At 37.9% G+C, this 25,011-nt stretch overlaps 1 protein-coding gene and 1 long non-coding RNA gene across 11 annotated transcripts in view; both read left to right on the top strand.

Annotated features, from left to right (window-relative positions):
- Positions 1-19,565, top strand: part of fbrsl1 (fibrosin-like 1) — a 409,906-nt gene extending 390,341 nt beyond the window's left edge. For 2 of the 10 annotated variants that reach the window (XM_065250822.2, XM_065250819.2), the window contains 14 exons: positions 1,066-1,435; positions 1,605-1,864; positions 2,556-2,594; positions 3,516-3,778; positions 9,142-9,192; positions 9,397-9,492; positions 11,961-12,032; positions 12,137-12,166; positions 12,269-12,340; positions 13,037-13,169; positions 13,952-14,035; positions 16,154-16,237; positions 16,806-17,067; positions 17,154-19,565. In XM_065250822.2, the coding sequence (XP_065106894.1) occupies positions 1,066-1,435; positions 1,605-1,864; positions 2,556-2,594; positions 3,516-3,778; positions 9,142-9,192; positions 9,397-9,492; positions 11,961-12,032; positions 12,137-12,166; positions 12,269-12,340; positions 13,037-13,169; positions 13,952-14,035; positions 16,154-16,237; positions 16,806-17,067; positions 17,154-18,456 (3,119 nt within the window). In that variant the 3' untranslated portion in view covers positions 18,457-19,565. Of the gene's footprint in view, positions 1-1,065; positions 1,436-1,604; positions 1,865-2,555; positions 2,595-3,216; positions 3,378-3,515; positions 3,779-9,141; positions 9,193-9,396; positions 9,493-11,960; positions 12,033-12,136; positions 12,167-12,268; positions 12,341-13,036; positions 13,170-13,951; positions 14,036-16,153; positions 16,238-16,805; positions 17,068-17,153 lie in introns of all 10 variants that reach the window. The other 8 variants (XM_065250821.2, XM_065250820.2, XM_065250828.2 and 5 more) reach the window with 8 other exon arrangements.
- Positions 19,566-21,431: 1,866 nt separating this feature from the next.
- Positions 21,432-24,586, top strand: LOC135732607 (uncharacterized). Its single transcript, XR_012336780.1, has 4 exons — positions 21,432-21,799; positions 22,544-22,583; positions 22,710-22,857; positions 23,561-24,586. It is a non-coding gene; the product is annotated as an uncharacterized lncRNA (long non-coding RNA).
- Positions 24,587-25,011: the final 425 nt, after the last annotated feature.

Genomic DNA, 25,011 nt, shown 5'->3' with positions numbered 1-25,011 from the left:
GGAAATATTTTACGAAGGGGAGCGAGCGAGGGAGGGAGGGACTCTGAAAGGCCACTATAAAGAGTGCATGATCCCTTTTCAAAGCACAATTGAAACATAATTATTTCATGGCAGACTGTGTGCTCTGTAAATCTATGAATGGGAACGGCATTTAACTTTAATTAGCTCTGATTTATTCATTCTGACTGGATTGCTTGCAGAAAATTGGATCAACTGATTATAGTCAAGCATGAAAATGACCTGATTAAACACTTCATAAAACCCATGGAGAGCAAGAAATGAAACCTGGAATAAAACGATGATGGGAGATAAGAGAAAGGAAGCAGAGAGCGGCAGAAATGTTTGGTGTCCTGGCATGTGCCATTGTAGCACAGGGTGGATGGAGCAGGTGGCACAGCTCTTTGCCATTCACCATGCTTCAATCTAATGGATGGATTGCCAAATGAATCTCACGCTATACACTGTAGGTTACGTGGCCGAACTGCATATGCATTTAATTTGAGATGCTAACAGAAGATTGGGGTCTATTTCTTTGTGGGCGTGTCTTGATTGCCTTCAGTACGACTTTCCAGTCGTTCCAGAATTTTTTTTTTTTTGTGATTGTTGCAGGCAAAAATCCTAGATCTTGCGGCACGTTTTCTTAAAAAATGCAATGAAATATGCAGGAGATTTATGCAATTTTATTTTTAAAAATTGGTTGATTATGCGTTGAATCATGCGATCGCATAATCGCGTTTTCTGGAGGGACTGACTTTCAATACACCGCCAATGTTCATGCATGCGATGCTGTCCTTATATAAAGGAGATGCAAACTGAATTTGAAATCTAAATTATACACAGTAATGCGTAACAATGTGATGTAAGCACTGAATCGACCAAATACTCGAGCACTATCATCAGATTTTCAAGCGCTTATGACAGATGTCATTACCTCATTTCTCTGCAATTGGCTGCCAGTGGACACGCACACTTTTCGTTTTCAATTAGTACAAATTGTCCACCAACAGTCTTACGAATGTGCCAGACAGTGACATCAGTAAATGTTTCTCTTTTGTTTATTTCCAGTTACGGCAACGGATGAGAATCTTGGGTCCAAAACTTGCAGCTCGACCAAAGTGTCCGGTCTTCAACGTAGCCAGGAACAAAGTAACGACGTTTCGTTTGTCCCACCAATCTCAAGTCCAACTCCAGCCTCGCCCCCTACGGGGTCACCTGCCCCTGCTGCGGCGGCAGCGCCCCCGCCTAGACCGCACCCTATCTCCCCGAACCCTCTGAGCATCAAGAAGGAATCTCTGCCTCCAATCCCCACCCCTCCCCTTCTGAGGAACCAGTCGCATCCACAGGAGCACAGAATCCCACCCCCATCGCACCACAGCCGGCCAATCATTAGTCATCATCATCATCCTTCGCCGTACAGCAGTCTTCACGACATCAGGTTAGTAACTTTTTTGCATTTGTCTGTCTATTAGTAAATGAATTATTAGTATTATATTGCATTATTAGCACGCTAACATTAACTGTATTGAAATAAATCAAGTGTTTAATAATAAGCTAGCTAATAAACGTTTTTAATATGATTCTTTTTTATTTCTTCCTTAAAACAGCAACAGCCCTTCTACTCTTCCTCCAAAGCACCACCTGCCTCACTCTCCTCATCATCATCTCGGCAGTCTCTCGTCTCCTGCTCCTCCTCTGCCTCTCTCCCTAGCCGGATTGCCCTCCTCTCACTACTCCCTTCACTCTCCCTCCCACTTCTCCAACCATCCGGCCATGTTTGCCACCCCTGCGACACTGCCTCCTCCACCTACCCTACCGACCAACAGCCTGGTGGTGCCAGGACACCCTGCCGGACCACCCTATCCAGGTAAGAATCCCTTCATTGGGAGTTTAACTGTATACGGTTTTAGATTAAAGCAGGGCTATTCTGCTGGGGCCCTGGTGGGCCATTGTCCTGAGTTTAGTTCATAATCAAACCTCTCTTTTCAAGCAATCTTAATAACCTCAACTAGTTTAATTAGGATTAGCGCTAAAGTCTGCAGGACAGTGGACCTCCACGACCAGAGTTGAATACCTCCTGCTGTGTCTACTAAGTAACAAATTGGTATCAATATTGAATTTGTTTGGGCGCATACACACTAGAGATTACGCTGCTCAACAATCCATTGGTTTTGCTAGTCATGATGCATCACAGAGTAACACAAGGGACATATAGGAAAAATACGAAGATTCATGAAACCAAATTGCATTTATATGTAAGCATCTGTTGACTAATGAGGATTTCGAGAGGCCAATTCAGGTGTGCTTTCACTGACCCAGCAAAATTTGACATATTCCTTTCCATCACGCTCCAACAGAGCTTTCTCTAGTGTGTAAGCGCTCAAAGAGATGTTACGAAATTCCACCAAACTGCACATTTTAAAGTCAAAATGTACCATAGTTTATAGTGCTATTGTAGCACTAGTTTGGTATTCACAAATATAGCTTAAGATTAAGATTCTTCACGAACAAAATATCCAGTAACAACAGCCTTGCTCTTAAATTGCATTTCTTTCAAGATTTCTCAAGAGCGAGGCGAGATGGGGCGTGCATCAGAGGTCAGCATATGAAAAATTTGACTTATATCCAGTTGGCTCCTTTTGCCATGTAATAAAAAATGATGTGCATTTCCAATATCCTGAACCATCCAGAAGCCTTCATTTGTTTTAGGTTTTATTTTAAGCTTAAGCAATTTTAAGCATGCCCACTTTGATACAGCTTATACTAAATGCAAAATATGAGATGAAAATTATACCTGCCTTCTTCATCTCAACCTTATACGGTAAGTGTATTTTTATAGACGATGGCCAGAATGACTTGGCTTTTAAATAACAACATTCTGGCATTTTAGAGAAACTAAAATGCTGATCTAAAATATAGGCCTACAGCCAAATACAAATGAGCATTTGCCCCCCACCCAAAACTTATAAATACCATTCAAAAAGTCATTGAACACTAAAGGCTCTATGTCTTTGTTCAGTGAAACAAATTTAACTTGAAATTCAAAACTATAAATTGATAGTTTGATGTCTTTTAAAAGCATCAAGCATCATCTATGCACATTTGAAGAAGGTACACTTGAAATCTGAAATCTGAAGCCAGAATCAGAATCTGTGTATGTCGGGTCAAGTGTGTGTGTGTTTTCTTCTGAGGTGACTCTTGGTTCTCTCTTGTCTTTAGATACCAGCCTGTTGATTTCTTTCAACCAACCAATCATGTATTGCCAGCCTCATTCGGGGATTCTGATTGGCACATTGTCACAGGCAACTCTCTTACCTCCACCAATGAGTCCTCACGTAGAAAACCCTCACACCTTGAATTGGAGAAACAGAGAAAGCCAGGTGACTACCCTCTTTCTCTTCCTCTTACCGCTGTTGTGAAAACTCACTGGCCGCCCGTGTGCCTTTTTCTTTTCCTCCCGTGTCTCGTCCCCTCCCCCCATTCCCTCCTCTTCCCCCCTTCGCTCTCCTTTCTTGCAGAGCACAATCTTCTGCGGCAGGAGCTGAACAACCGCTTCCTGGTACAGAGCTCGGAGCGTGGTCGGGGGTCAGCGCCAGGGGCGACAGGGTCACCATTGGCCCCTGTGTCGCTCCTCCGGGCCGAGTTTCACCAACATCAGCATATGCACCAGCACCAACACACGCATCAGCACACCTTCACGCCTTTCCCTGCCAGTCTGCCCCCAGCAGCCATCATTGGGCCGCCCACTGCACCTCCCATGGTGCGTACCCCAGCCAGAAATGTGAGGATAAGTAAAAACGGATAGATTTTATTCCCTTCCTACCTCCTCATTTCCCCTCAAAAATACCCTTACTTAAACAAGCCCCTATTATGTAGATTCTTCTATTCTGTTTTTATACCAAAATATAAAAAAGTTTATAATGAGTCATTTAGCCAAGCAACGCACAGACTGGCAGGGTGTGGTCGGTTTTTTGTTTCAATCAAAGTTAAAGGAACATCAGCCATTGCGAATTGCAGAGGGAACATGGCAAACACAAACAGGTGTTTCAATACAAACAATAAAGCACCTCAGTGCTGTTATAGGAAATAGCAGCACTCCTGAAATTAAAAGATGCATTCACACAGGGCGTTAACGCTTCTCATTTACTTTTAATGGGTGATGTCATGCGTCACCGAAATGAATTTTGGATCCGTCAACGGCGCATCACTGCCGTTGCTCGCGGCACAAGTTAAACATTGAACAACTTTTCAAGCACCAATGCATGCGTCAGCCAATCAGATCGCCTTATGTAAATAACTTGGCGCAGAGCCAGCCAATTACGTTTATGCAAGACCGGAGCATGGTTTACGGCTACTGTGATTGGCTGTTGGCCACGCTTCAGACAAGCCTTCCGTCAAGCGTTAACTAGGGGTGCACCGATATATCGGCCGATAATGCTTGCTATGCTTCTCAATGAATTACGGTGAAATCCCTCTACATCCAAAAGCCAGAGGGCGCTCTCGTGCAGAAACTCAATCTACGCTGCAGACGAAGAACCATACACATGCAGCTATGATGCGCAAATGGCTTAAGGATATATTTATATTGCTGTTTTTCAAACCTACTTTCATTATTTTAAAGAATATTTATAATGATTATGTTTGACGAGAGTTGCTTTTTCAAATGCATGTTATAAACGACTCAAACTAACAATGGTTTCAGATCGATAAGGACTTACTGATCAAAAGCTGTAGTACATGAAATAGCTGTGAATAATAGCAGCTGTGCGATTTAGAATAGTTATCGGCCCCGTATTATCGGCATTTATCGGTGCACCCATAGCGTTAACACTTTTGCCCCGTGTAAATGTACCGTAAGTGTTATTACTTACTAAGGGTAAAGTTTTTTAACTTAAACTTTCCCAGATCTTTTACACAAGCCAGGGGGTTACCCATCACCATAACAGGATAAACTACTTTCCCATGACAACCTCAAATTTTGTAGCTCTTCCCTTAATAAAAACTCTCTGCTGCCACGTTGACATGCCGAACACATTGTGCTTTTATAGAGATGTTTTATTGCTTTCATATGAGCAGAATGATTATGTTTGCGAGTGCCGGGGGCTGCTCGGGGCACACCGAGCCCTGTGGCGTGACTGAGGTACAGACAGGACTCATTCTTTGTGACGCATTCAAAGCTTGCGGTCGAAACGTAATGACCTCACTACAGATGAAAGTCATGACATCGACGGGCTTGTTTTGATAAAGCGTAATTGCTTCCGTGTGCTAAACAGCTATTAGAGGCAAACTTTGGCAGGCTGTAATCAGATTTCAGATTCAAATTCAGCTGCTCCAAGTTAGCCAGCCATATGAAATGCATTGAGATGTCTGAAACGTATTCGGAGAGGAATGAGAGCGTCTTATCTGAATACTATCTCTACGACGAACCAGTCCAAAAGAAATTTCTCATTATGCCAAAGCGCTAGATGAAAAGTCTGTTGGGCTGTTTTCATAGATTACTGTCTCAAAAGATTTCAATCTGCTTACATTTTTGCTCATAATGTGCCATATGTTTTGTAGATTGCTGCTCGTATACTATTGCTGGTTACAGATTTGTTCCATTATAATGAACTGAGCCTCTGAAATAATGGGCATTATGAAATGGGTTTATTATAAAATGGGTTTTGTTATAGTGCTTATCAATACCACACCTTTAAATGTTTTACAAGGTACAAGGTCTTATTGGCTAAACTGCCATTGTTCCTTTCAACACCATTGATTGATCATTTTGTACTGAGATATAAATGTAATGCATCATTGCAAACGTATTTGTTATATGTTTGCGTCACTGTGTCTACATTGTAAATGTTTTAGTGTTTGAAATTGGAGCAACAATAGCAAATCGTAAACGCGTACATACGCAAAACAAATTCACTAATACACATTCCTTGATTGTTTAACAGATAAAGATGTTTGTCCATGTAATCTTTTATCAAACTGTAATAACTTGCTTTACATCAGTAATGACGTTCATTTTCTTTTGACATCATCAAACACTCTTTATATAACTTGTATTTTTCATTCTGTTATGTAACGCCCACTTTTCATGATCCAGGCAAGTAGGTAAAAGTGTCACATTTGTGTGTGTGTTTTTTTTTTTTTAATACATAAGAAAACAGAAGTAAAATTGGTAGCAAATATTGTTTTATGTTGACCTGAAATGTTAATACCATATGTAATGTCTTTCTTTACCCCCTTGAACCATTTCTTGAAAAACAATATAAGAATGTAATTGTTTACAGATGTAATATTGCACCTTGATTTATCAAAGCTGTTTGTTATAAAACACTGACAGGGACTGTACCGTATGAAGCACTGTTTTTTTATGGGCGACCATAAACCTTTGCTGTATTTACTCTGCAAGTGTTAACCGTGAAACAGATGTGCAACCCTTAGAAAGTTAGAAGTTACAAAGCTGTGGAGCCATATCACAGATTTTCTCTGTCAGTGTTTCATTTACATTTAGGCATTTCACAGATGCTTTTACCCAAAGCGATTTTTTATCTGTGTGTGTTCCCTGGGTTCGAACCCATGGCCTTTTATGCTGCTAACGCACACCTCTACCACTAAGCTATACAGGATTTAGCTTAAAGGGATAGTTCACCCAAAAATGAAAATTCTTCCATCATTTACTCACCATCATGTTGTAAATGTATTTGTTTTGGAGAACACGAAGGAAGATATTTTGAGGAATGTAGTAACCAAACAGTCCATGAGCGCAAATTAATTCCATTTTCTACTGTGGAAGCTCGGTCTGGTATCAGACATTCCTCAAAATATCTTTCTTCGTGTTCATAAAAAAAAGAAAGAAATTTATACAGGTTTGTAACTAGTGCTGGGAAAAGATTAATCGTGATTAATCGCATACAATATAAAAGTGCATTTTTGCATAATATACGTGTCTGTGCTGTGTGTAATAATTATTTTTTTAAACACGGACACATAAATATATACATTTCAGAAAATTTTTATTTATATATCCTTTTTTTGTTCAAAATATATCAAAAAAAAAAAAAAAAAAATATATATATATATATATATATATATATATATATATAAATGCATAAATTAATGTCTGTGTATTTTTATATACATAATAATTACACACAGCACACACTCATATCTTATTTTTGTTCAAAATATATCAAAAAAAAAAAAAAAAAAATATATATATATATATATATATATATATATATATATATATATATATATATATATATATATATATATATATATATATATATATATATATATATATATATATAAATGCATAAATTAATGTCTGTGTATTTTTATATACATAATAATTACACACAGCACACACTCATATCTTATGCAAAAAATCACTTTTATTTTGTATGCGATGTATCGCGATTAATCTTTGCCCAGCACTATTTGTAACAACATGAAAGTGTGAAAATGATGACAGAATTTTGTTGTTCATTTCATTGTTTGAGACTGTAGACTTCTGTAGACGGAATAGTCAATTTTCTTAAAAGAAAAATCCAGATAATTTACTCACCACCATGTCATCCAAAATGTTGATGTCTTTCTTTGTTCAGTCGAGAAGAAATTATGTTTTTTGAGGAAAACATTGCAGGATTTTTCTCATTTTAATGGACTTTAATAGACACCAACAATTAACACTTAACTCAACACGTAACAGTTTTTTTCAACGGAGTTCCCAACGATCCCAAACGAGGCATAAGGGTCTTATCTAGCGAAACGATTGTCATTTTTGACAAGAAAAATAAAAAATATGCTCTTTTAAACCACAACTTTTCGTCTAGATCCGGTCGTGATGCGTCAGCGTGATCCCACGCAATACGTCATGACGTCAAGAGGTCACAGAGGACGAACGCGAAACTCCGCCCCAGTGTTTACAAGTGTGTTGAAAGAGGACCGTCCCTACGTTGTTGTATGTCAACTGATACTAATTAATGTCTTTGTGTCAGTTTATTGTTTACATACAATACAAATGTGCGTTTTATAACACGTGACCTCCCTACGTCACTACGCATTTACGTTAGGTCATGTTGGACCGGACCTAGACGAAAATTTGTGGTTTAGAAGAGCTTTTTTTATTTTTCTTGTCAAAAATGACAATCGTTTCACTAAATAAGACCCTTATGCCTCGTTTGCGATCGTATTAAATGTTGGGCTCTATTAAAGTCCATTAAAATGAGAAAACTCCTGCAATGTTTTCTTCAAAAAACTTAATTTCTTCTCGACTGAACAAAGAAAGACATCAACATTTTGGATGACATGGTGGTGAGTAAATTATCTGGATTTTTCTTTTTAGAAAATTGAATATTCCTATAATTTTTGGAGCCATTGAAAACTTCCCAATGGGTTCCAGTCACTGATGATGAAACTTCCTCTTGTCCAAGTTAAACTGGATTGGTCTCGCAGTTTCAATTTTACACAGAGCTTCTGGCAACAGTTTATGGTAATTTAACTGCAGTTTGGAGGTCAACCGTGATGAAACATGATGAGTTTATTCCATTCATGTGTGTTGATGACAAACTTTGAAAACTTCATCTAGTTTTGTCTTGAAAAAAATGTTATGATTTAAAATGGATTTTACATACATGCAAATGTTTTTTTTTTTGTGATTTTCTTGTAAGCCAACTTTGACACGTCACTCTTTATTCACATGCTTGTTGCTTCTACTATAGTCACCTTCTGGTCTTGGGACTTGAGTTTTAACTTTCTATGATTTCTGCTTAACTATAAATGAAGCTAAACGTAAAAAGTCTTATATCAGTGTAATTGGAAGTGAAGGGTGCCTTCAATTTTTTGTGATCTGGTTTGGCTTTTGTGAGTATATTCCCATACTCCATGTCTGCTCTCTGATGCCTTTGCCAACTGCGGCCGCAGTGGTTTTCTTTCATGTGACATTGAATGGCTGTTTTACTGTGTAATTGTTTTATTAGTAGGGTGTAATTTATTTGAGCTTCATCTGTTTTTTATTTGACTATGTAAGCACACTTCAGTAAAGCCTCTTATGTTTTTGGTCACAGTTGCCTTTGATTTTGTTGATATGTTTTTAATTCGAGTTCTCTCTCTCTCTCTCTCTCTCTCTCTCTCTCTCTCTTTTTCTAGTTCGACAAATACGCTCCAAAGCTGGACAATCCCTTCTTGAGACATTCAAATGTAAGTGTCTGATGTGTTTTGTCTGCTTAACTCATTTGGTTTGACTTTGGATAAAAGAGATCACTATGTAAACCTCTTTTGGTCTTTGAGATTTATTTGTAAACGTCGTGTTTGCTTTTAAGCGTTCTTGGGAATGATCTCATTTTCAAAGCAGTTCAATGTAGGTGATGGCAATTAAAGTATTTTGTACACTTTGTATTGCAGTTCTTTCCTTCCTACCCGCCAGCAATGCCAGGCATGCCTCCGTTGCTTCCACATTCAGGACCTTTCAGCTCCCTGCAAGGCGCCTTCCAGCCAAAGGTTAGACATTAGCTTACCCTGTCAACTCAGATCCTGTGGGAATGTAGACGAAACTATTTTGACTTGACCAGAGGACATGAGGTCGGGCATTTCACATCCTGCTTTTCAGATTTGATATGCCAAAACACTCGTGTTATTACCATGTTTTTTTTTTTTTAAGTGATAGCATGATTTATTTGGTTATGTGCCATGTGAATTAAATTAAAGTGGCTGACAAATTCCCAACATATATTTAGCATCACTGACATTGTGCATGTTTTGTGCAGTCTGTTTCAGTTGAACTCATGTATATTTCCCCTATTCATTGCCCTGGCTGTCCTTACCATTAGTATTCAAAGTGCCTTCAAAACCACACAGCTGCATTTATATTGCAGACAGCCTGAGAAATCCTCCTCTGCCACTTTCTACACTAATGGATTATGCAAAGAGCCACAGGCTCGATGATGTGCTAGAGGCATTTGTGTTCATTTTAAAGTTGTGGTCTTGGAAAAGTTGGTGTTAGTGTGTGTGCGGTTTCTTCTCAGTTGGTGTGCAATGGTTTTTACCTGAAACCTTTCAAATATCTCTGTTTTGTAAGCTATACCCAGAAAAGGTGCTTTTGTTCCAGCAAGTGTACCATTTAAAGAAATTTATGGGTAGCCATTTGTTTTACACTGTGTACTTACCGTGTACATGCATATGGTAAATATGTTGTACTTACAGACAAATGTGTATTACTTACTTTAGAGTATCTACATGGTCATTAAATTGTATCATTATTGTACTTACTGTGTAGGTGCTTACTTTTATTGTGTAGTGTTTCTCGTTAGTTACAGGTACTTATACACTTTAAGTACCTTTCATAACCCACACTTGCCTATAAGTACTAAATACTAATATTGTACATTCATTTGTAAGTACAGTAGTGTTTCTTGTTAGTTACAGTATGCATACACTATAAGTACCTGTCATTAACCCGCACTTGCCATTATGTACTGAATACTTAGAATGTACATCCATTTCTAAGTACAGTATTGTTTCTTGTTACTTACAGTATACCTACAATATAAGTATCTGGTACAACCCAGTACTTATCTAGAGTTACATAATAACTACCAAGTATGTACAACTGGTACTGTAAGTATAGTAATGATACCCTTTAATTACCATGTAGATACTCAAAAGTAAGTACAACATATTTACCATGTATGTACAAGATAAGTACATTTTATAATACGATTTTTAATTGTGGTATTTTTAAAACTTGGGAATAAAAAAATTAAGTTTTAAACCTTTGGACACATCCACACTGAGTCATAACAGAAGCCATAGTTAATATTTGTGGAGCTTATTTCTGGATATTATTAAATATTAAATATTTTTACAGTACACAACCCTGTTTGACATTTTGTTTTCTGGCCCAAATGCCTTAAAGGTTAGCTGTTGGTTGCTATGTGGGATACACACCAGGGATACGTTTTTAGATGTTTAGGAACTTGCCTAATGATAGTATGATGTTGAATTAGTCAATACAGATACTTAATGGTGTAGTTTCCCAGACAGGGTTTAGATTAAGCCAGAATTAGGCCTTAGTTAAATTAGGACATTTAAATAGTTTTTACAAACATACCTTACAAAAAGCATTACTGGTGTGCATCTTGAGACAAAACAATGGCACTAATGTACATAAAGATATGTCAGTGCAAGCTGTTTAAGGGGTTTGGGTCTGGCGATACCACTTTTAGCATAGCTTAGCATAATCAATTGAATCTGATTAGACCATTAGTATCGCGCTCAAAGATGACCAAGAGTTTCAATATTTTTCCTATTTAAAACTTGACTCTTCTGTAGTTACATCGTGTACTAAGACAGACGGAAAATTAAAAGTTGCGATTTCTAGGCTGATATGGCTAGGAACTGTACTCTCATTCTGCCATAATAATAGCCATAACATGGCTGCAGCAGGCGCAGTGATATTACGCAGTGCCTGAAAATAGTCCACTGCTATTGAAAGTTACCAAGGGGACTATTTTTGGGCGTTGCGTAATAGCATTGCTCCTGCTGCAGCCATGGTCTGACAGCAAACTCTTTGATTTTTATGCCAGAATGAGAGTACAGTTCCTAGCCATATCGGCCTAGAAAATCACAACTTATAATTTTCTGTCTGCCTTAGTGGATGATGTAACTACAAAAGAGTCAAGTTTTAAATAGGAAAAATATCCAAAGGATTCCAAAACGATAAAAAAATCAATGGTTTAACTTTAGGGGAGCTGGAAAATGAGCATATTGTCATAATGTCCCTTTAAGTTAAGACAAATTAAACATGCATTTTGGTCTGAAACTAGACTTAAAACCTGTCCAGGAAACCAAACTCAATATCACAAACAGTACGATTAAATTTAACAAACAAAAGTAATCAAATGAATAATGACCATGATGTAACAGTACGTTGATAGTGTTTTATAAAAAGTCTTAATTTTTTCCTCCAGGCCTCGAACCCTATAGATGTTGCAGCACGTCCGGGAGCGGTCCCTCACACACTTCTACAAAAAGACCCAAGGGTAAGTCATTAACTGGCCCCATCCACACCCATTTAAGTGATATATGAGCTTTTACGTGAACTTTTGAGAAATACATCTCTTTCTTTGCCTCTGTTTCCTCATAGTTAACGGATCCTTTCAGGTCTTCAGTAAGAGTAAGCATCACATTTCATTCTCTTCCAAATCCTTACATTTTCACCATGAAATTTCAACGCCTTTGTGCTAATGCTTTGAATTTTCTTCTGTGCCCATGTCAGAAGCCTGGTAAATGGTGTGCGGTGCATGTTCAAATCGCCTGGCAGATCTACCATCATCAGCAGAAGATGAAAGTAAGTTATCATGGAAGCCAAGGAAAACTTTTGAACTTTTCCATTCTTTAATGTGATATGTAGTCGGTAAAAAGCCCAAGGATACATAAGCCAGACTGCGCTGGGAATGGGTTTTCAGCTGCAGTACTGTGCAAAAGTCTTAGGCCACCATCACCAGCTTTGTGGTTTTAGCAAAGTTTTAATGTCCATCCATACTTATTTGTCACTCTTTTTTAAGAAACAAACATAAAATACAGGAAATATGTACACACAAAAAAATGTCAGCACTATATGTCATCTTCAGGCATCGGTCAGTATTTAGTGTGACCTCTCTTGGCACGAAACACATCTTGAGCTTTTTTGAGGAGACTGAAGTCCTGAAGTAATTCGATTAGAATTAGGATTTAATTTTATTTAGGTTTAAGAGATCCTGCAGCTGCCTGCTATTGGTCAAGTAGAAGGGGAGTTTACCTAAAATACTTGACACTTCAGCTTATACTTTTATACTGTTTTTAATACTACATACAAATTTCCTCTATTTTCTGGATGTATTCTATTAAAGAGAAAAAATTATATATGATCACTATACAATTGCAAATACAACAAATCTAATGCTAGCATGGTGGCCTAAGACTTTTGCACAGTACTGTATGTTCAGATGTTCATGCGTTCTTCATTTTGTATACATTACCAAATCTAACATTTGTCTCTCAACAGCAGATGCACTTGGACCCCCACAAACTGGACATGAATGGAAAACTAGATCTCTTTAGCCGTCCACCGGCCCCAGGTGTGTTCCCTGGGTTCCCCTACCCTCATGATCTGGCCAGACCCCTCTTCTCATCAACAGGTCAGTGTAAAGGATGCTTAAATACAATTTAAATAAAACCCCCATCTGTTTAAAATTAAAATGCATCTTTCTTTTCGGCTGATATCACCAGTCCTCCGATTATCTGACATTTAACACCCATGATTTTATTTACGTACGAATTCAGTAAATTAAGTACCTGCAAGTTTTTCATTAAATTCTTTATTCAAAGCAATTTACAATGCAATAAAACTTTAATCAGTACATGCATTTCCTGGGAATCAAATATGTGACCTTGGCATTGCTAGCACTACTAAAGTAACACAACTAACATGCCCTTAAGGATTACTTATGGCTTATCTTGTGAATTATACTGCAATCTCTTTATTGGTATTGCTTGAGTGTAATGTCTTTTTTCTCTAGCTCCTTGTTCACTGATTTGCATGTTGTTATTTTGAATGTTGTCTTAGCTTGACACTGAGGCCGTGGGCATGAATATAAATATTTATACCTGGTATAATTGACTGGTAGCTCTTTGTTGAAGGCCAACATGAGCGTTTTGCCCTTTAGAATGTAATTATGCAGTATTGTGTCACGACGGAGCTTGTAATTCGTTTCTTTATTACTGATACGCACAAACAAATGACACATAGGTCAGATTGAATAGACAGTTGACCCTTTGAAACGCAGCCTGAACAATTATTTCACTTGTACAAGTTCCTTTCAAGCTCAATACACAGTATTACTCAGCATCAGTGTAAACTGTTCTGTGAATTTTGTTTGTATTAAGATTGATTTTGATTACTTTTTGTTATATTCTAAAGGATCTGGACATCCGGCTGCTTCACCATATGGGCCGTCTCCTCACCACGCTGGCTTCCTGCCTCCCAGTCATTTGGCAGGTAAGTGTAAGTAACCCACAATTTAAATACTACTTTCTTCTTGTGTTTCAAGTCATACATCTTCCTTTTATGTACATCTTAGTCAAAGTAAACCATATTTTTTGAATGCCAATTTAACATACCCAGTCGCGTTTGAGGCGTCAAATTTGCGTCTACCGTGTCTAGTTTGACGCTTTAACATTTTGAGATTACTCGCTTTTTCTAGTCATTGAGACATTCACGCGGAAATTCGCATCATGTGAGGGGCTTCTGCAACTCCGCTCGCTTCCTGTAATCACGTCACTACTAGAGCAAGCTTCTGATTGGTTAACGCGGCCAGTTTTTCCTCCAAAGTTCAAATTTTTCAACTTGCGCGTTTCCCGCTGCAACACTCAATTCATGCGAACGAGGCGGAATTACGTCTACCGCAGTAAACGCCTCATTCGCGCCGCGAGACCTCCACATGCGTGTCAATGCGTCTTTACATTACTTAACATTGAAATCACTCACGCCTGACGCCTCTACCGCGGCTGGTATGAACACATGCATTAGTGTTGTAGCGCAGGGTAAAAAAGGGTAGACCTACTTATTTATGAGATGGGATGGGGTATACCCACTTTTAAATTCTAAATATTGATTAATAATATTAATTTCGTAATAATCCTTACGCTGAGAAGTCAAGCAGAAGACCATTTTGAAGTGAACTAAATATACAACGAAAATATATTACATGTCACTGTTTATAACACAGGCTGGGTTATGCCGCTTTAAAAAATGGGGGCATAAATTAAAAGTATCCCCACTTTTCCAGGCACCACACTACACCACTGGTTGTTCTGGTGTATACCTGTTGTGTAGTATTCAGGTTCAAGTGAGCTTTAATGTCATTCCGCTATATGTGGAGATACAAAAGAAACTAAACGTCATGCCTCACACCTCTTGGGTTTACGCATGCACCAACATGTAACAAAAAAACTGCAGTTGTACCGATTTTCAAAAGGTGCTAACACAACATGTCTTTCAACAAGTATCTATAAGTAGCGATTCAGGGTTACCTAGGATAAGTCAAGTTAAATATGGCATTTACTTTGACTAAGATCTATTGCTCTTCTCTTATGATGCTATCAGTCAGGTCAGACGTTTTTCCAATGCATTGGTTAATATGATTTGAACTTTTTAATTACTGTAAAAAGTCATTTATCAGCCAATGTCTTAACCACAACAAAACACAGTAAAATTATTTTTTACCATCAATACCCTGGGCTCTGGAAGCTGCCTGTACTAAATTCAAAAAAGGATTGAAGGGCTTCTTTTCCCCTCAATTTCTTTTAGAGATTTCTATCAGGTTGTTTTTAGTGGTTTAGTGCTGAGCGATGACTTCACTCAGTGAGCTTTTATGTCAATCCAATTTGAGTTCATAAACACCTGGGGCCTAAAGGAAATTGGGGTAATGTGACCTAGTGGTTAAAGCTCAAGACTGTAATCAAAAGATTGCTGGTTTGAGCCCTGCAAGGAAAGAGTCATAAATTATTACCATTGTTCCAGTTGCTCTATTGTTACAGTTGTCCCAGGGTGGTTCATTCTAAAATAAGTATATTTTGGTATTTGCTAAATGCCTTTTATTATGTTCGAATACTTTGAAGAAAAGTCCTGAATAAGTTCCAAAAAAATGTAATTCTTGTACATAATTTATTTTTTTATTTTTTTGAGTTGAAGGTGTTTTATGAAATACGTCTAGATCTAAGTACAATTTGGCTCCCATCCCCAGCGATATTGTTCAGTTTTAATCCATAGGGTTAACAAGAGTAACTAGATGGAAGAGTCAAAGAAACATCTAGAGGAAATGAGAGACAAATAAACCTAGACTTCACTGAATAATTTGTATATATCTGACAGCACAACGGTGCCCGAGCAAATGCACTCCAATCAGGTATTGCTCTTCACGCCAGCACCTCTCGCTGCTTAATCCGCAGCCAGTGAACACTCTCCAACAGTCTTACTGGGAAAAATAAACATCCCTTAGGGAGATAGAATAGCTGCAGTAACAGTGACGCAAAAACAAAGCTGGCTTGTAAGAGAAAAGCCGGTTGGAATGGTCGGGCACCTCCGGCCCCGCGTCGCTAATCCCTGTTTGGCATTTTGCAGATCCTTTCAGTCGCTCCAGTACCTTTGGCGGCCTCAGCAACCTTTCAAGCAGTGCCTTCGGTGGATTAGGCAACCCAGCCCTCGGTAAGCCCCGGCCCCGGGCCTTTAGCTCGACTCAGAGCTTAGCTCTGGACCACAGAGAGCGCAGGAAGAATAAAAAAGCAGGGAATGAAAAAGGCACTTAGCTTTGTAGCAAATGCCAAATAAGAGTTTTAGGAAGTAGGGAGACAAGAATTACAGCAGTGTGGTTTATTGTACACCAGCAGCTTTTGCCAAATTCAAACCCTTGCAGCCCGACTGTTTCAACATTGTTCTTGAAACAGTTAGTTTCCCAGTGCTCAAACTTATCACTTTATATCTTGTTTCTTTCACCATATCTCATTTCCTCTTTCTTATTTCCGTATTGGCTAAATGGGACTTTTGAAATAGAATATCTTTGTATTTCCTAGCACTTGACCCTGACTTGATCATTGACTTATTCCCTCCTGAAAAATATTGAAAAGCAGGAGCAATGATTACCCTATTGCACCAGTAGAAGTTATTATACACAATTAACCTTTCAGTTTGGGAGAGCAGAACCTCAACTAAAGACAAGGCAGTTGTTTGTCCTCTTCTGCAAGCCTAAAACGCATGGTTTCTTTATTTTTTTCAGGGGCTAACAGTGTATTTGGGCCGAAAGAAGGTCCAGGGCTGCCTGGACTCAGTAGTCCCCATCACGATACCTGGAATAGGTTACACAGGACACCACCTTCATTCCCCACCCCTCCACAGTGGCCAAAATCGACAGATGTTGAAAGAAGCAGCTCTGCAAACAGCCACGACAGAGATAGAGACCGGGAACGAGAGAAAGAGAAAGAACGAGAACGAGAAAAAAGGGACTCTTCAGTTGGGAAAGATGAGAAAGATAAGGACAGGTTGGTGCTACAAACCAATGCATATTTTGGTGCCCCTATTTTGGAGTGATTTTTTAACGCGTAGTTTCCTCTTTTTTCTCTTGCAGAGATTCTTTGGATCGTAATCGTCATTCAAACCGCTCCTCTCCAGCTTCTGCTCCGGTTAGCTACCAGATCAGCAGCCTAATCCGCTCAAACAGTCAGAACTCCACCGACTCGGGCAGACACCGCAGCGGTAGTGCCGACCGCAACCGGGAGCCGGAGAAAGAGCTGTTGGACCGCCAACGAGAGGCAGCCATGTTGGGAGACGTAAAGGTGAAAGAAAGTCGTTCTCCGAGCAAAGAGATCACTGACAGACGATCTTCAGATGACCCGTGTAAACCCATTCAGCGGTCACCGTCTCCATATTCCAAAGGCATCCTTAACGATACAGGAATCAAGCCTATTCCACCATCTCTACCAGTTAAGGACATTGACAGGGATAGAAAAGAAACCAGCTCAGGTGATCTGCCACACAAAGTGAAGAATGATATGAAGATCAAAGAGGAGCGAAAGGAGGACTTGGACGTGATGGTGATTGGATCTGAAGCAGCACCTAAACCTCAAATTCCTCCCCCACCTCATCAAACCACACCTATAGCAGCTCATCACCACCATTCACTGCCCCATCAGCCTCCTCCACCTTCTCCTCGCTGTAGCGACCTTCCGACACCTGCTTCACTACACGGAGTTCCAATGCCACACTCATTGCCTCTTTCTATGAGTGCCATGCACCAAATGGGAAGTCTGAATGTCTTGGAACGCACCCGTATGGCACCCTTTATGGGAGTCAGCCCTCTTGCAGCGGGTCGTGATCGGCTTCCCCACCCCGCATTCACCTGGGATCCTCTACGGGAGGCGTATCGAAACCTCGACCTGCAGCGCCGCATGGACTTCCAGCTTCGTTCTGAGCAAGGACATCGATTCCCCGGCGTCTACGATCCAGAACGGGCCTATCGGGAAAGAGAGGCACACGACTACTCGCACCACGAACACCTGCTGGAGGTTCGGCGAGAACAGGAGAGGTTAAGGCAACAGGCGGAAGAAAGGGAACGGTTGCACTTACGTGAGGAACTGGATCGGGCGAGGCTGCATCAACTTCACCAATCGCCCATCGAAGGACATTTACCCCACATGCCACCATTTATGTCGCACCTTGGTGGAATGCCATACCCAAGGCTTAGCCCTTCGACGGGACATAATGGACTTCTTAACCGGACACCCCCAACTGCAGCACTAAGTGCTCCACCTCCTCTGGTACCTTCGGGCGCTGCGAGACCGATGTCGCCGAGACGGACTACGCCAATCACCACCCAAGATCCCCGGGAGTACTCGCCATCACGGAACCCCAAAGAAGTGGAGGCGCGGTAACGCACCAAGGAAAATGCCTCATTTGAGTTTGACAAGGGCAACATGCACTTATTTTCACACAAAGTAAAGTAAATAATAAATAGATATGTGTAATTTGTACAAAGATTTGTACCTTGGAACAAGCACATCACCATGCTTTTTTAAATGGTTGTTGGAGGGAAGAGTTCATAACTCCAGGATTTCTCAAACAGTAACTACCAACCAGAAATTTGATATTAATATATTAATCCAATGCCTTTTCAGTTTTTCATGTGAAAAGAAATTCTGAAATTAGTTTGTACATTTCCTACCCTTTTTCATGTACAGACATTTTTTATGTATTTGCATAAATTTCATTTGTTCCCTGCCGTGTATATTTATCCCGAGCTGCTAGACATGGATGTCTACATATCTGAATTGGTATGATATTACTGTTTGACAGTTGATTTGCTCTATGGTACCTGGAGATACTCGATGCTGACCATGTACTAAGTTACATTTGGGAGATTTTTGTTTGTTTGAATTTTTTTTAGATATGCAGACAAATATGTATTACAATATACTTGTTTGATTTATGTAAAGTTCAAAGATATTGTAAATATCTTGTTGATATAACTTGGAACGAAATACATTGTACATTTGTTAGGCTTTTTAAATGTTTCTAAAAAACGATGAAATAAAACAGAACCACTTCCAGGTTGAAGCCATGGTGATGCAGCTGTCCAATCGGAGAAGAGTTCAAAGTGGGTCAGGTCATGGTGATGCAATCTATGCAAAGAGGATATAGAGATTTCTGATTGGACGGTTATCAGAATGGAAGCTACAGAGAGATCCTGGATCATTGAGTTTTCCAATGAAGAGCCAATGAAACAAACAACTATAAACTTCCAGGTCATAGATGAACTGCTTTAGCAGAGTAACTGTTCTCCAGCCACAAAAACATGGACATCTGAGAAAGATATTAAATGGTTGAGGTGGCAATAGACTCTTTCTGTCGACCTTGTGGTGTTGTGCAGTTGTTTTTCTTAGACTCTTGTATACAAAACAAGTAGAGCTTTAGGCGTGAAAAAATGAAAATGAACATTCATGGTTAAAAATGTATGGAATAAAGGTTGGTCCTTATATCTGCACATCTGTCTGGTATTTATATAAACATACAATACTGACTCGACTGAATGTTTTTGTATTTGGGAGAGTAGATTGCTTTGATGTGTAAATCTCGCAAAGAAGTGACTGGGTCAAATGTCAGCCCAATACATTCAAAAAAAACATTCTGGGTTATTTTCAACCCAGCTTTAGGTCAAAAATGGACGAACCCAACGGTGGTTAAAGTAACCCAGAAAATTTTTATATTTGACTCAACAATGGGTTTAAACAACCCTGCATACATTATGTTAAACTACAACTCAGAGGCTTGGTTTTGTCTCTTTTTGAAAAAAGCCCAGCATTGGTGGTTCTCAAACTTTTTCAGAGTTGGGCCCCCTTGTGTACGGCGTATTCATTCGCGCCCCCACACAAAAAACAGTTATAGAACTCAACGTTTTAATAAAAAAAAATTTAAAATATTAAATTATACAAAGTAGTACTTTTGGTTAGTAGCCCTTTTTTAGGCTTAATTATACAGAATTCATGATAAATTAATGTATTTTATGTCATAAAACTATCCCCAGTTTGAGAATAAGAGTTGTTTAAAAAAAAAAAGTTGTTTAAAAAAATTTAAAGCCTTTAAATTGTAATGTAAAACAAAATTGGTGCAACAAAAATAACAATATATTATTTGATTTGTGATTGTATTAGATTTTTTAACAGTACTTTGTATGATTTTTTGGTTTGCATTGGAGAAATAAGATTTTTTATAGAGCAGACTTTTAAAATTGCTCTATTTAGTACAGTAGGTTACTGAGAATTGGCATTTTCTTTAGGCAAAACATTCATTTTAGGCAGCGGCTATTTATGCCAAGCAAAAATAGCGTTAGGTACTATTACACTACTGCAAGTGGAAGTTATTGGGACACTTGTTTTCTCGCCAAAAGGCCCATTTATTTCTCCCATAGACTTTTTGTTTATCGCAAAAAAATAAGCTCTGTGTTTAACAAAAGTTTGACACTTAGACGTTTTGTCTTTACAGATGAACGTCTTTTATGATTTTTATGAAGTCTAAATGTGTTTAATAGAAATAAAACCAAAACCAAATTTACACCAGAATTGTTTTGTTAGCAAAAATTGTGTTTACTGTATCTGTGAAGATTAAACGTCTTAAAAGTGTCAAACTTTTGTTAAACACAGATTATTTTTTGCGATAATCTAAAAGTCTATGGGAAAAAATAATGGGCTTTTGAGCGAGGGAACCCAACGCTATCTCACGAGAATTCGTACATATTTTATCAGCTTGCTAATTTGTATTAATTCCTACGAGCACATTCGTAAGTTTTGGTACGATTTGCCTTAACCCTTGTGACTTTGGGGTTAGGTGTGGGGTTAGGGGTTCGTTTCGTTGATTTTTTTTTTCATGAGAATTGTACGATTTTGCTTGATTAACTTAGTATGAATTGATACGAATTAGCCACCTCGTAAAATATATACAAATTCTTGTGAGATCAGGCTACCAGTGTCCTGCTAACTGCCAGGGTTTGCCTACAAACAAAAATGTCATCCATTCGGCATTCTAGCTACTATTTACACATAAAAGTGCAAATAGCTATAGATGTTATTTACACTAAGTAAAAATTTGAGGTTTTTTTCTATTCACAATAAGTGTCAATATCAGCATTTTCTTAGCGATATGTTATTTACAGTAGGCAAAAATAAGTTTTATTTAATAAATAAAATGATCAAATTTGCAATAAGTGTAAATAATAAATAGATGCTATCTTTACTGGCAGATACAATTTTTACCTCAGTATTTTTGTAAAAAAACAGGATGCAATAATAACACTGATTAATAATAACAAATTTATTAATAATAATTTTTGTTATTAATAACAAATAATAACCACACTGAAAAAAATGGACTTGGTGGGTCTTTGAATTTAAATAAAATAAACATGTATATGCAACACAAAATATTTATATTCCTTGTGTAAACATAATTTAATTGATTAGGATGAAAATGTTTTGTTTGAATGTAAAATGAACACATTATTCTCACATTGATTAAAATTGATTGAATTGAATACTTAAAGCAATAAAATTGAGTTTGCACACAAAATGGCACCTCCTGAGCAGAAGGTGGCAGTAACGCTCAATAAAAAGGACGTCAATCGCCATAAAAGAAGAATAAACATCGTTTGTTTTGGGCGCCAAAATGAAGACTCAGCAGCAGTCAGTCAGAAGAACTCTCTCAGACGGACACCACGTTATTAAAGTAAGTTCTATTATTTATTTATGTTCACTTTATACGTGATACATCTTCACTAGATAGACAGTTTTTTTTACAATATGTAGCCATTGCAATGACTTGTAGTAAAAATGAGTTTGGAGGATGTTGGTGGAGTAAGTTAACGTTACAGTCAGTCAGTCAGTAAGTGTAAGGCTCATAAAGAAAAACAGCGTTTTAAAAATGTCAGCTGTATAACGTTATTTCACGTTTGGTAGTTTTATCCGAGTTGAAAACTGACAGATTTGAGTTGACTTTTGAGGCACTTTTTACTCCGTTGTTCTATGGAAACGGTTCAGGACAAATAAAACGCTAACCAAACGTTATTCTGTCCAGAGTAACGTTATCCATGTAAGTAATTTACCAGATGATATCAATTGACTACATTAATAATGACATTGTATGAAACAAACTGTCTGCTTAATCAGATGAACAGACCCGCGTCAGTTATTCGTGACTTCACTACGCCACGAGCAACACTTGATTCAATTAGAAAAAGCTTTTTTTAAATGCCTCGCGTGACGTCTGGTATATTAACTGAAAAAATTGCTTTGAAGTGCCACACCTTAAAGCTGACGTTTTCAGAAGAGCACCTTGTTTTAAGATCTCATTTTGTCCAAAATTGCGTCCTATGACAGATATAATACTTATTTCATGATTGCTCTGTGTATGTGTGACCTTAATCATTTGAGGTTATGTGTTGATTTCACCTCTGAATATTTCCTCTTATAGGTCCATCATCCTTGCATGCGCTACACACTCAAAAGCATTGGTAAGTAATTCCTATCACTGTTTTACTGCTGTTAGGAGCTAAATCTTATTTTTGTAACTAATATACATGTATTATTCTTTGACTCGCAGTACTCAAATATACAATGGTTGGTTAATTTGTTTTCAGATAAATGCTGAATTTAAAAGAATCACTACTGTCTTATGTTCCTGCGTGTCACCTGGACCTCCAATCCAAAAACCTGACGAAACTCTTCTATCAGAAAGGAGGACAGCTAGCAAACAGACTTCAAACAATGAATGATCAAATGACAGAAGTAAGTAATATAGATTCATAGACATAAAAATGTATAAACATTGTTGGAAGTACAGAAAATGTAGTATGTTTTAGTTACATCTTTTGGCACACGGGTCATTAAAACACCTGGGAAGATTTAAAGGGGTAGTTCACCCAAAAATAAAAATTCTCATCACTTACTCCCTATCATGTTGTTACAAACCTTTATAAATGTCTTTGTTCTGTTGAACACTAAGGAAGATATTTTGAGGAATGTTTGTTCCCAAACCAATCATAAGCCCCATTCACTTCCATAGTGGGGAAATATAATACTATGGAAGTGAATGGGGCTCATGAACAGTTTGGTTGCAAACATTCCTCAAAATAAATGTCTTCAGAACAAAGACATTTATACAGGTTTATAACAACATGAGAGTGAGAAAATGAGAGAATTCACTTTTGCTGTGATTGTCAGGTATGGTAGCACACACTCGAAATGTGGCCTCTTTATTTAACTCATCTCAGTGTAGTGAACACGCGCACACACACCTGGAGCAGTGGACAGTGCAGCTGCCTTGCTTTGTAACCCATATTTGTAACCAATTGTAATATGCTGTGGCAATGCACATGGGTCTGTATACTTACATTTATATTTGTTTGCATTGTACTAATTTCCAATGACACTTTTATTGTAACAGTAAAATTTTTCTGTTTCTTTAACTAAATTGGTCTGTTTTGTACAGGGCATGAATGAAGTCAGCATCAGTGAGGTCATTTGAAGACACCACTGTTGGGATTTGTGCTCTCAAACAACATGCTTCTTGTGATGAAGAAGAGGATCTTTGTATAGTCCTGGAAGGCATGAAGGTGTTGCAACATCGTGCCATGTTGTTTGAGCTGATGTATGCCTTAAACCTGAGCTATCCTGATCTCTGCTTTATTTTTGAAGAAATCCAAAAGATTTTAATGGAACTGCATTGAGCGTAACTTTAACAAACAGTTTCTTTCAGTGAAAGGATCAGAAAGACTGTGCTGCTCATTTATGTTCTTTTTATTTATCTGTTTTAAGTGTTTTTTCTTATTAAAACATTAACCGTTTGCTGCTCAAAGTTGATTTTGGAAATGGTTGTTGTATTTTGTTTTTGTTGAATCTTTGATTATCAGTTTATACAAATGCTGTAGCTCTGACTTTCTGAAGGATTGATATTTTCCAGTTTGTAAATCCATTTAAAAAATAATAGTACTTACTGTTTTGCATGTCTCTTTGGAATGCAGTGTTTGTGCTTTAGCACTTCTAAATCTACTGTGATAGTAACTATTTTAAACATTTGGGTCAGTTTTACAGATGGGGCTTTTTCTAGTCCCAGACTTTTGCAATGCCTTAATTTGAAAACATATTGCACTGACATATCTTGACATATATCAGTGCCATTGTTTTGTCTCAAGATGTACTCCAGTGTTGTTTTTGTAAGGTAGGTTTGTTTGTAAACTTTTTTTGTAAAAAATATTCTAATATAACTAGGGCCTAGTCATGGATTAATCTACAACCTGTTTGGGAAATTGCCCCTTTGTATGTACTGCATGTGCTGATTGTTGTAATAGTTATTGACTGTTGTTGAATTAATGTGTAGTGATTTAAATGAATTGATGATCTGAAAGCAGTGGTTTGCCTCAATATCACTAAACTTTTGTTTAAAACTCTTTGCTTTTTATGCCAATGCAAATGTATTTTGTATTTAAAAAAGAAATAAATAACATTTGGATAATTATGGATGATTATTCTGGTTCCAGAAACATAATGAAATTGCTTTAGAGTTACATAATCCCATAATATAAGCATTAAAAAAGCATGTTGGAATTACAGATGAAAATCTAGTCCCCTTACATAATAAAATTACTTAAACATTACAAAATAAATGTGTTATAGTAAAGAGAAATAGCACTTTGAGTCAACATATTTATATTAGACTACTTGAAACAATTAAAATGTTTTGGTCTGACACATAAAAATTAAATGAGGAAAATTATGTTGGTTTAACACAATCGGATTATGTGGGACCGATGTACACATTAAAATTATGTAAATTGAAAGGATTTTTTTTTTTCAGTGCATATTAGGAGAATAAAAACCCTTCCTACACTGACCCCTAACTTTACCCAATAAATACTTTTATTCTTAATAAACATTCGATTC

The sequence above is a fragment of the Paramisgurnus dabryanus genome, chromosome 5 (genome assembly GCF_030506205.2).
Source record: "Paramisgurnus dabryanus chromosome 5, PD_genome_1.1, whole genome shotgun sequence".
Classification (NCBI taxonomy): domain Eukaryota; kingdom Metazoa; phylum Chordata; class Actinopteri; order Cypriniformes; family Cobitidae; genus Paramisgurnus; species Paramisgurnus dabryanus.
Note: the sequence above shows the minus strand (reverse complement) of the source record. Positions and strands in the feature narration are given on the sequence as shown.